Source organism: Panulirus ornatus, chromosome 16, assembly GCF_036320965.1.
Source record: "Panulirus ornatus isolate Po-2019 chromosome 16, ASM3632096v1, whole genome shotgun sequence".
NCBI lineage: Eukaryota > Metazoa > Arthropoda > Malacostraca > Decapoda > Palinuridae > Panulirus > Panulirus ornatus.
The window spans coordinates 22,533,008-22,545,022 of NC_092239.1; the positions used below are offsets into that span (position 1 = coordinate 22,533,008).

At 41.6% G+C, this 12,015-nt stretch overlaps 1 protein-coding gene across 1 annotated transcript in view; it reads right to left on the reverse strand.

The window, feature by feature from the left end:
* LOC139754195 (small ribosomal subunit protein mS39) overlaps window positions 1-12,015 on the reverse strand; it is a 303,614-nt gene that overhangs the window by 246,733 nt on the left and 44,866 nt on the right. Inside the window, exon 2 of the mRNA XM_071671407.1 lies at window positions 9,155-9,251. Coding sequence (XP_071527508.1) covers window positions 9,155-9,251 — 97 coding nt within the window. The remainder of the gene's footprint in view (window positions 1-9,154; window positions 9,252-12,015) is intronic.

Genomic DNA, 12,015 nt, shown 5'->3' on the forward strand with positions numbered 1-12,015 from the left:
GAAGAATGTATGTGAGAAATACTTAGAAAAGCAAATGGATTTGTATGTATCATTTACGGATCTCGAGAAGGCATATGATAGAGTTGACAGAGATGCTCTGTGGAAGGTATTAAGAATATGTGGTGTGGGAGGCAAGTTGTTAGAAGCAGTGAAAAGTTTTTATCGAGGATGTAAGGCATGTGTACGAGTAGGAAGAGAGGAAAGTGATTGGTTCTCAGTGAATGTTGGTTTGCGGCAGGGGTTTGGGATGCCTCCATGGCTGTTTAATTTGTTTATGGACGGGGTTGTTAGGGAGGTGAATGCAAAAGTTTTGGAAAGAGGGGCAAGTATGCAGTCTGTTGTGGATGAGAGAGTTTGGGAAGTGAGTCAGTTGTTGTTTGCTGATGATACAGCACTGGTGGCTGATTCGGGTGAGAAACTGCAGAAGCTGGTGACTGAGTTTGGTAAAGTGTGTGAAAGAAGAAAGCTGAGAGTAAATGTGAATAAAAACAAGGTTATTAGGTACAGTAGGGTTGAGGGACAAGTCAATTGGAAGGTAAATTTGAATGGAGAAAAACTGGAGGAAGTGAAGTGTTTTAGATATCTGGGAGTGGAGTTGGCAGCGGATGGAACCATGGAAAAGGAAGTGAATCATAGGTCGGGGAGGGGGCGAAAGTTCTGGGAGCATTGAAAATGTGTGGAAGTCAAGAACGTTATCTTGGAAAGCAAGAATGGGTATATTTGAAGGAATATTGATTCCAACAATGTTATATGGTTGAGAGGCGTGGGCTATAGATAGAGTTGTGCGGAGAAGGGTGGATGTGCTGGAAATGAGATGTTTGAGGACAATATGTGGTGTCAGGTGGTTTGATCGAGTAAGTAATAATAGGGGAAGACAGATGTGTGATAATAAAAAGAGTGTTGTCGAGAGAGCAGAAGAGAGTGTCTTGAAATGGTTTGGTTACATGGAGAGAATGAGTGAGGAAAGATTGACCAAGAGGATATATATGTCAGAGGTGGAGGGAACAAGAAGTGGGAGACCAAATTGGAGTTGGAAAGATAGAGTGAAAAAGATTCTGAGTGATTGGGGCCTGAACATGTAGGAGGGTGAAAGGCATGCAAGGAATTAAGTGAATTGGAACGATATGGTATACCGGGGTCGACATGCTCTCAATGGATTGAACCAGAACATGTGAAGCGCCTGGGGTAAACCATGGAAAGTTTTATGGGGCCTGGATGTGGAAAGGGAGCTATGGTTTCAGTGCATTATATATGACAGCTAGAGACTGAGTGTGAACAAATGTGGCCTTTGTTGTCTTTTCCCAGCGCTACCCCACACACATGCGGGGGGAGGGGGTTGTCATTTCATGTGTGGCGGGGTGGCGACGGGAATGAATAAGGGCAGACAGTATGAATTATGTGCATGTGTATATATGTATATGTCTGTGTGTGTGTATATATATGTATATGTTGAGATGTATAGGTACTATATGTGCGAGTGTGGACATGAATGTATATACATGTGTATGTGAGTGGGTTGGACCTACCTTGTTAACATGGGAGATGTATAAAAGAAAGAGGCAGGAGGTCAAGAGAAAGGTGCAAGAGGTGAAACAGAGGGCAAATGAGAGTTGGGGTGAAAGAGTATTATTAAATTTTAGGGAGAACAAAAAGATGTTTTGGAAGGAGGTAAATAAAGTGTGTAAGACAAGGGAACAAATGGGAACATTAGTGAAGGGGGCTAATAGGGAGGTGATAACAAGTAGTGGTGATGTGAGAAAGAGATGGAGTGAGTAGTTTGAAGGTTTGTTGAATATGTTAGATGATAGAGCGGCAGATATAGGGTGTTTTGGTCGAGGTGGCGTGCAAAGTGAGAGGGGTAGGGAAAATGATTTGGTAAACAGAGAAGAGGTTTCAAAAGCTTTGCAGAAGATGAAAGCCGGCAAGGCAGCAGGTTTGGATGGTATTGCAGTGGAATTTATTAAAAAAAAGAGGGTGACTGTATTGTTGATTGGTTGGTAAGGTTATTTAATGTATGTATGATTCATGGTGAGGTGCCTGAGGATTGGCAGAATGCATGCATAGTGCCATTGTACAAAGGCAAAGGGGATAAAAGTGAGTGCTCAAATTAGAGAGGTATAAGAATGTGGAATATTCTTGTGAAATTATATGGGAGGGCATTGATTGAGAGGGTGAAGGCATGTACAAAGCATCAGATTGGGGAAGAGCAGTGTAGTTTCAGAAGTGGTAGAGGATGTGTGGATCAGGTGTTTGCTTTGAAGAATGTATGTGAGAAATACCTAGAAAAGCAAATGGATTTGTATGTAGCATTTATGGATCTGGAGAAGGCATATGATAAAGTTGATAGAGATGCTCTGTGGAAGGTATTAAGAATATATGGTGTAGGAGGCAAGTTGTTAGAAGCAGTGAAAAGTTTTTATCGAGGATGTAAGGCATGTTTACATGTAGGAAGAGAGGAAAGTGATTGGTTCTCAGTGAATGTTGGTTTGCGGCAGGGGTGTGTGATGTCTCCATGGTTGTTTAATTTGTTTATGAATGGGGCTGTTAGGGAGGTGAATGCAAGAGTTTTGGAAAGAGGGGCAAGTATGCAGTCTGTTGTGGATGAGAGAGCTTGTGAAGTTAGTCAGTTGTTGTTTGCTGATGATACAGCACTGGTGGCTGATTCATGTGAGAAACTGCAAAGGCTGGTGACTGAGTTTGGTAAAGTGTGTGAAAGAAGAAAGCTGAGAGTAAATGTGAATAAGAACAAGGTTATTAGGTAGAGTAGGGTTGAAGGACAGTCAATTGGGAGGTACGTTTGAATGGAAAAAAACTGAAGGAAGTGAAGTGTTTTAGATATCTGGGAGTGGATTTGGCAGCGGATGGAACCATGGAAGCAGAAGTGAATCATAGGATGGGGGAGGAGGCGAAAGTTTTGGGATCGTTGAAGAATGTGTAGAAGTCGAGAACATTATCTCAGAAAGCAAAAATGGGTATGGTTGAAGGAATGGTGGTTCCAACAATGTTATATGGTTGCGAGGCGTGGGCTATAGATAGAGTTGTGCGGAGGAGGGTGGATGTGCTGGAAATGAGATGTTTGAGGACAATATGTGGTGCGAGGTGGTTTGATTGAGTAAGTAATAATAGGGTAAGAGAGATGTGTGGTAATAAAAAGAGTGTGGTTGAGAGAGCACAAGAGGGTGTTTTGAAATGGTTTGGTCACATGGAGAGAAATAGTGAGGAAAGACTGACAAAGAGGATATATGTGTCACAGGTGGCAGGAATGAGGAGAAGTGGGAGACCAAATTGGAGGTGGAAAGCTGGAGTGAAAAAGACGAAGAGTGATCGGAGCCATAACATGCAGGAGGGTGAAAGGCTTGCAAGTAATAGAGTGAATTGGAACGATGTGGTATACCGGGGGTCGAAGTGCTGTCAATGGATTGAACCAGGGCATGTGAAGCGTCTGGGGTAAACCATGGAAAGTTCTGTGGGGCCTGGATGTGGAAAAGGAGCTGTGGTTTTCGGTGCATTATACATGACAGCTAGAGACTGAGTGTGAACGAATGTAGCCTTTGTTGTCTTTTCCTAGCACTACCTATCAAATTATTCTCCCTAACCCTCTTACTTTGCACACCACCTCGACCAAAACACCCTATATCTGCCACTCTATCATCAAACACATTCAACAAACCTTCAAAATACTCACTCCATCTCCTTCTCACATCACCACTACTTGTTATCAACTCCCCATGAGCCCCCTTCACTGAAGTTCCCATTTGTTCCCTTGTCTTATGCACTTTATCTAACTCCTTCCAAAACGTCTTTTTATTCTCCCTTTTATGATACTCTCTCACCCTAACTCTCATTTGCCCTCTTTTGCACCTCTTGCACCTTTCTCTTGACCTCCTGCCTCTTTCTTTTATACATCTCCCACTTATTTGCATTATTTCCCTGCAAAAATTGGCCAAATACCTCTCTCTTCTCTTTCACTAATAATCTTACTTCTTCATCCTACCGCTCACTACCCTTTCTAATCTGCCCACCTCTCACATTTCTCATGCCACAAGCATCTTTTGCGCAAGCCATCACTGCTTCCCTAAATACATCCCATTCCTCCCCCACTCCCCTTACCTCCTTTGTTCTCACTTTTTTCCATTCTGTACTCAGTCTCTCCTGGTACTTCCTCACACAAGTCTCCTTCCCTACCTCACTCACTCTCACCACTCTCTTCACCCCAACATTCTCTCTTCTTTTCTGAAAACCTCTACAAATCTTCACCTTCGCCTCCACAAGATAATGATCAGACATCTCTCCAGTTGCACCTCTCAGCACATTAACATCCAAAAGTTTCTCTTTCACACGCCTATCAATTAACACGTAATCCAATAACGCTCTCCGGCCATTTCTCCTACTTACATAAGTATATTTACGTATATCTCTCTTTTCAAACCAGGTACTCCCAATCACCAGTCTTTTTCAGCACATAAATCTACAAGCTCTTCAACATTTCCATTTACAACACTGAACACCTCATGTACACCAATTATTCTCTCAACTGCCACATTACTCACTTTTGCATTCAAATCACCCATCACTATAACCCGGTCTCATGCATCAAAACTACTAACACACTCACTCAGCTGCTCCCAAAACACTTGCCTCTCATGATCTTTCTTCTCATGCCCAGGTGCATATGCACCAATAATCACCCATCTCTCTCCATCCACTCTCAGTTTTACCCGTATCAATCTAGAGTTTACTTCATTACACTCTATCACATACTCCCACCACTCCTGTTTCAGGAGTAGTGCTACTCCTTCCCTTGCTCTTGTCGTCTCACTAACCCCTTACTTTACTCCCAAGACATTCCCAAACCACTCTTGAGCTTCGTTTCACTCAAGAGCCAAGACATCCAGGTTTCTTCCCTCAAACATACTACCTATCTCTCCTTTTTTCTCATCTTGGTTACATCCACACACATTTAGACACCCCAATCTGAGCCTTCGAGGAGGATGAGCACTCCCCGCGTGACTCCTTCTTCTGTTTCCCCTTTTAGAAAGTTAAAATACAAGGAGGGGAGGGTTTCCAGTCCCCAGCTGCCATCCCCTTTAGTTGCCTTCTACGACACATGAGGAATGCGTGGGAAGTATTCTTTCTTTCCTATCCCCTATATGTAAGTTACTTAAGGCATGAAGCCATGAAGCTCCAGGAACCACTAAGGAATATGTATGTAAGGATAGAACAAAAAGAGAAAAGCTAGTTGTTACCTGATACAGGTATACCACTGATCTTTCGGCACTCTTGGTTCCAAAACCTTGCTAGATTAACCATTTTGCTGGACCAACCGTGGTCATGCAATAACAATCCATCAATACACTTCTAAACCACTAATTATACATCTCCCATGTGTCTAAAGTATTCATCTGTATTATACACCTGCTCAGGACTGAGGTGCTAGTCAGCTACGAGTTTTGCAAATTCGCCCACATACTTGACAACTCCTTCGTGTTTGCAGACCACTTTTCTCTGCACAGTTTAATCATGAAAATTCCATGACGCTTCTTGAATCTTTGAAATCATCCTTCACTATAGTCACACTCATGTTGTAATTCAAGTTCTTTATGGAACAACTTGGCCTGGTCCATTATCATGCTACCTGACAAGTCCACTCCATCACTTGGATGCTCTTACCATCTTTCATAATTTTTCTAATCGTCATTTGCTTCTTGGAATCATCCTCTGCACAGAATTTCAAATATTTTCTCCCTTTGCTTCTTTATATCATAAACAGTTGATGAACCAATAACATAAATGTCACACAGCTTATGTACCGAAACACCATGGTCCATTTTTTTCAACAGTTCTACTTTATCTTGGATCGATATGGACTGGTGTTTATGTTTGACACCACAACTGACACTCTCACATGTCTTAGACGCTATAGTTGGGATTAAATTTGAGCAAAATAAGCTAAAAATCTCAGAGGATTGTGGTATTACCACCAACAAGTGCAGTGTAAAGAATGTAAATAAGCACGCCCTACACACAACACCATGTGTGGCCCACTCAGTAAACTAGTCTGGTGGCTGTGGTAATTTCAAGTTCCCTCACGTAATTTTGTTCAGAAGGAGGTGCCGAACCATCAGTTGCCGGATATTCACTGGTGTACCTGTAGTTGATGACGACGATCAAGTCAGATTACAACTGGGACCCATAAGCCATGGTTTAGGTAAAACCCCTTTAGGAGAATATCAATGACCAAAGCATACAGTAACTACTCACTTTCCTGTAGACTAAGGAAGGGCCAATAACCTTCTTATATTCAATACCTAAATAAAGTGACATCAGTCCAAATAATATGTCAGTGAAATGTATACTTGTAAAAATTCAATAGAATATCTTAACAAATAAATAGTTGCAATACTGCCAAAATAGTCAGTTATCATGCATGGGTAAATGTGCTAAACCATGTATCAAGAGTTGGGGATAGCCTCTGAGTGGCTTAGTGACATCGATATTATCCATAATTACTCAAAGGGTAACTCATACAACACAAAGCCAACAAGAAGAGGGAGAATTATGGGAAACACACTTAACCAATTGAAATGTCAGAACAAGCTATCTACCTTAATTTCTGCCACACAGCATAATAATGACAGGCAGCTTTGCCTCAGGTCTCTGATGCTAAATTTCACTTAACCCATTAAAGGTGGATGACATTACCTAATGACTGTATGGCAAAAGCTGGGCAACATTACGTAACATTGGACTATTCTGCATTGTAATTATTCTTTGGCTTTTGGTGGTGTGTCATCAGTCATCTACTATTATGACCTCTATTCACCCATTCCTGTAAACAGCTACCCTTGCTCACCAATCCATGGTCGGTGCTAACATTAGCTGTTATCTAACATTTGTACAGTAGTAGGCGGCCAATGTTACGTAATGTTGGGTCTTTCTGTGTTGTAACTGTATGGTGAAATTGGGTGATGTGCATTTCTGACATGTGAATTGATGTACATAACAGTTGTAAATGTATGCATAAATGATAATTCTAGAGTAAAACAAAAGTGATTACAGAGCCTCCTGGCCTCGTCCCAGGTACATCTGATAAGCTGCCCACCCTGGGTCCTCCTGCACTAATCCATCCTCTTTCCACAGTCAGCTATGGTGAACTGTCACATAAATAACACCTCTTACCATCGTTTTTTATTCAATCTAATCTATTCATGTATGTATTGGCTTATTCCCTGATACTTTATTCCTAAAACATGCCACCTTACAAGGATGTATAGAAAAAATAAAGTCACCCGCCTTTAATGGGTTAAGGGAGCATCAACTGGTAAAACATGTCCTTAGCTGGGTATGTGTGAGTCCAAGACCAAGCAATGGACCCCTGTCCTCCAGGTCATTTTGATCTGTACTCATGCTTCACACAGCACCATACTGCACCTGCTGGGTCAAGCACGCCCTGAGTATGTCCTTGGTGCTGCCCACAGGATTGGTCATCACACAGGTAAGACTCTCCCCAATTGAGACCCAGGATTATTACAAAAATATGTCCTCTCCACTCCTTGGGTTAAGGGAATAGGACCTGATGATGGGAGTGTTCAAGTTCCTGTCTGCAATGCTCCTGGGAAACTGTCTGATAGGGGGATGGCAAGGCAAGGGCTACACTCACACACAAGTCCACCCTACCACAAAAACTTTCAACCTGTTACATTTGACCCCTCTCATGAAAATGTCGCAGTTCCCCTTCAACTGCTTTTCTATATCTATACTATATCCTGATACTTCCCCCATTCAGTATCCCTCATGACTGCCTGGACTTTGCCAACACTTCCATAATGTCTGGTCCAATTTTCGAGGTTCCTCAGGACAGCAATCATACCTAACACTAGCTGTGCTCTCTCCTGTCCCTAGCCCACTCTGAAAGGATACCAGACTGACAATAATGCTATTCCTTGCCCAACATCCTGGCACCATCTGCACCTCAATTCTGTTCCACAGCCTACCTGGCTGTAGTTGCAGCTATACCAAGCCCTGTGACCAATCTACAATTGTCTAGCTCATTTTCTGAGAGATCTAGACATAATGACCATTCCTCTAGCTAATTAACACCCAATATACTGCAATGTCAACTGCTGTAAATCATTCCCATCTCACACTAAACACCCTGTCCTACCCTCCTGTCACTCACTATCCCCTTCTCATCTCCCCTGCCTCTGTCTCACCATCTTCCCTCCATTTCTGTTCCCCTTGTTCTCACCTAATACACTCCCATCACCCCATCCTTACTCACAGCTGCCCATAGCATACCTTACTTTGGCCAGTGTTTCCTTTACACAAACATCATGGGCAGCCAGCTTCTCTCCCTTATTCCCTAACCTATACTGTTCCATTGTCAAACTCCCCAACAAGACCCTTCTGTTCCAACACATGGGTGAGAAGGAGCACTGACTCCAACTGCTGTCACTATCAGGCATCACCAGACTCCTCATGGTGACCAACACCATCACTGCTGGTGTTGCCCACTATATAATGGCTAACATAATTCCTATCCAAGCCTCCATCTTTCTACAGCCTACATATCATGAGTTGTCTACCCAGTAACCATGCTCTGTGCTACCTATTGTAGGGGTAAAAAAAAAAAAAAAAAAAAAAATGGTTATCATTTGATAGTTATTGATGATGATCAGGTAAGCGTACCATGGGGCCCATAAGCCATGGTTTAAGTAAAAACCCCTTAATGAGAACATTAATGACCTGACTAGGCCAATAGACTGCTAAGCATAATGTGATTACTTTCTTTCATGTAGGCTAAGGAAAGGTAAATAACCTTCTTACATTTACTACCTTAATGAAATATTAGTCCACATAATATGACAGTGAAATGTACAAATGCAAAAATTCAAATATCTAGCACAATGGTGGTCTGATTATTGTCAAGAGCCCTATTCTTACAATTTCTAGGCGTATTTACCTACAAAAAAACATTATAGCAAATTCTATATCAATTTACTGCATTTCTCAGGTTTTCAACTCGTTATACATGTGCTTCTTAATTCCTTTGATCTCCTTTCAAAGAAAACTGACCTTATTACAAACTGACCTTAAAATTACATTGATATATCCATTCATATATCTCATATATGTTAATAACAACCATCTTTACCTTCAAGATGTCTGTGGGTGACCTTGGTATTCTATTGGGAATAACAATCTCCTCACTGTTAACGCAGGATGATATACTTAAATCACGATGCATGGTGCTGGCAAAAAGAAATAAAGGTTTAATGTAAGAACAACAGTAATACAGACAATCTTTTTCAACTTAAACAGAAACAATGTCAAATATTACTTAAGGGATGTGGACAAAAAAGTTTCAATGAATGAACAACTGCTTCTGTCTGGGGTGGTGATCTGTGAGCCTTTGCAAGAATTTCCAGGATTCCCATGGTTAGAAACCTCTAATCCAGAGCCTTCTGAGGTGGTAAAGCCTTTCACACCTTGTAATCCACCTATTTTGTGCTAGTGGGCTGCCAGCTTGGCCTGTGTCTGCCAACCAACTGATCAGCAATTTCCCATTTCATAATTACTGGAACACAGATGTCAACCAAACAGTGATCATCACTGGATTATAGAAAGGTCAAAGAAAGTGGGAAAGGTACAGCATGAAACAACAATCTGGATTAATAACAGCTTTCCATACTTTAAAACTTACGTTTCTCTCGGCAGACATTTCATTCTGCTAGCCTGTGAGAGCATAACAATATGAAGGAGGAGAGTTTGAAGAAAACTTTCAAAAAAAGGAAAAAGAATGGCAAAAAGCAGATATTTTATGATTCATCTTGTGCTGCATAGTCTGTCTACTTTAAAGGAGGTAACACATTACCACAGAAGGTAGATTACCTACATCTAGACTAAGCAATCAACCAAGGAATGTGTTAGAGGAATACCATGAGCATCTTTGTTGATCTCATCCAAGGAGATGCTTCTCAGGAGGGGCAAAGTGGTGAGAGGTTTTGAATTCTTGGAGAACCAATATGTGTTCCCTTTGATAGTTAATGATGACTACATATTCCCTCTGAGATTTAACTGGGTATAAGAAATGATGCTCTCTAGCTGCACTTTTCCAAAAATAAGTCATTATGGGGATACATACCTGGATAACATTAATTAGTGGAGTTACCAGATAGTGAATCACATCACCACAGGATTTAATGAGATTAGGAGGGATTACATTCCTAGGGTAGATTTCTCAACCTACTTATCACACATGTGAACAATATTTCAAGATATATACATTCAGTACAGTACAATTTAAGGCCATGTGGGGGTTAGGAGTCTGGAAAAAGGAGGTTCATGAAGGGGAGGGAAGAAGGCCATGCAGGTAGTGGAGGCAGGGGAGTGGAAGGTGGAAAGCAATGCAGTGGTTGAGGGCCAGGGCATGGGATGGCAGGGCAAGGGGTTGGGGTTGGCAAGGGGAGGGTCATGAAGAGGTGGAGTTCAGGGTAGTGAAGGGCCATGCAAAAGGTGGGGGACATATCAAAGAGGAAGCAATTGTGTGGATTATGTCTGGATATTAAAGGACCCAGATTTAAAGCTTCTGGGCCCAAAATGAAGATAGTCTGGGTAATGGTCTATCATTCTCTTCAACAAACACTGAAAACAAAAAGTCATGGAGTATTTGAGCTGATTCTTGGTCACCAGTTATAAATGTTGCAGCATTTTCTTTAAGTCAGCCACCCTAAATCTGATGCTGCCTCACGAAACTGCAGAAAGCACTGGGTTTTTCACTAAAATGTTTGCCAAGCTTTCTCTTATGCTTTATTTTATTAACTCTTGGCAACAAAGTGGGGGCATTTCCATAAATGCTTGCTCACATTACCAACAATTGTAGGCCTGTTTTCCGACATTATGGACCTCTTGTGCACATCAAAATAGGCAATAATATGATAAAAGTATTGACTACAGTTCAAGAAAAGAATGTAATGAACCTCATCACACCTTATTACCGGCTTTTTCACACCCAAACAGTTGCCTTTCTATAACTACTTTCTCACATTACCAACACCAGCTTGCATCCGAACAACGCCATCAGGACTACTATATACCATCAAATGCATCCATTTTTTGCTATCACATGCAGTATCCTCTACACATACTCCTCAGTGTAACCAGGCCCTAGGCCCCCTCACCCACTCTATTGCTTACTTTAACTTTAATGCTGCCATGTCCACTCCCAGGTATCTAAAACACTCCACTACCTCAAGGTTCTTCCCATTCAAATTCACACTCTAACCAACCTGTCTCTCTCTCCAGCTTATATCAAAACCTTGCTTTTATTTGCAACAATTGTCAACTTTCTCCTTTCATGCACTCCTCCAGTCTTAAAAATAAGTTTGTGCTGTTTCTCATTCGAGTATGCCACCAAAGCCATGTCATCAGCTAACAGCAACTGACTCATTTCCCAAGCCTCATCATCCCTAACAGATGGACAACCTGCCCCACTCTTCAAGACCCTCAAATTCACCTACCTCATCACCCTATCCATGAACAGATTAAGCAGCCACGGTGCCATTACACACCCTTGCAACAGAACCATCTTCACATAAAACCACTTACCATCCTCTTTCCTCCTTGCATATACACTTTACTCTCTTTAGACATTTTTTTTTCTTCTGCTTCTGGTAACTTGCCACCTCTACATATTCATAAAATCATCCATAAAGCATCTCTATTAACCCTGACATATGCCTTCTTCAGATCTGTAAATTATCATTATTTCTATTATCATTATCGCTGCTTCCCACATCAGCAAGGTAGCGCCAGGAAACAGACGAAGAATGGCCCATCCACTCATATACTTGTATATATACATAAAAGCAAATATCTATATCATATATTTATCACACTTTGTCGCTGTCTCCCACGTTAGTGAGGTAGCGCAAGGAAACAGACAAAAGAATGGCCCAACCCACCCCCATACACACTCATATACATACATGTCCACACACGCACATATACATATGC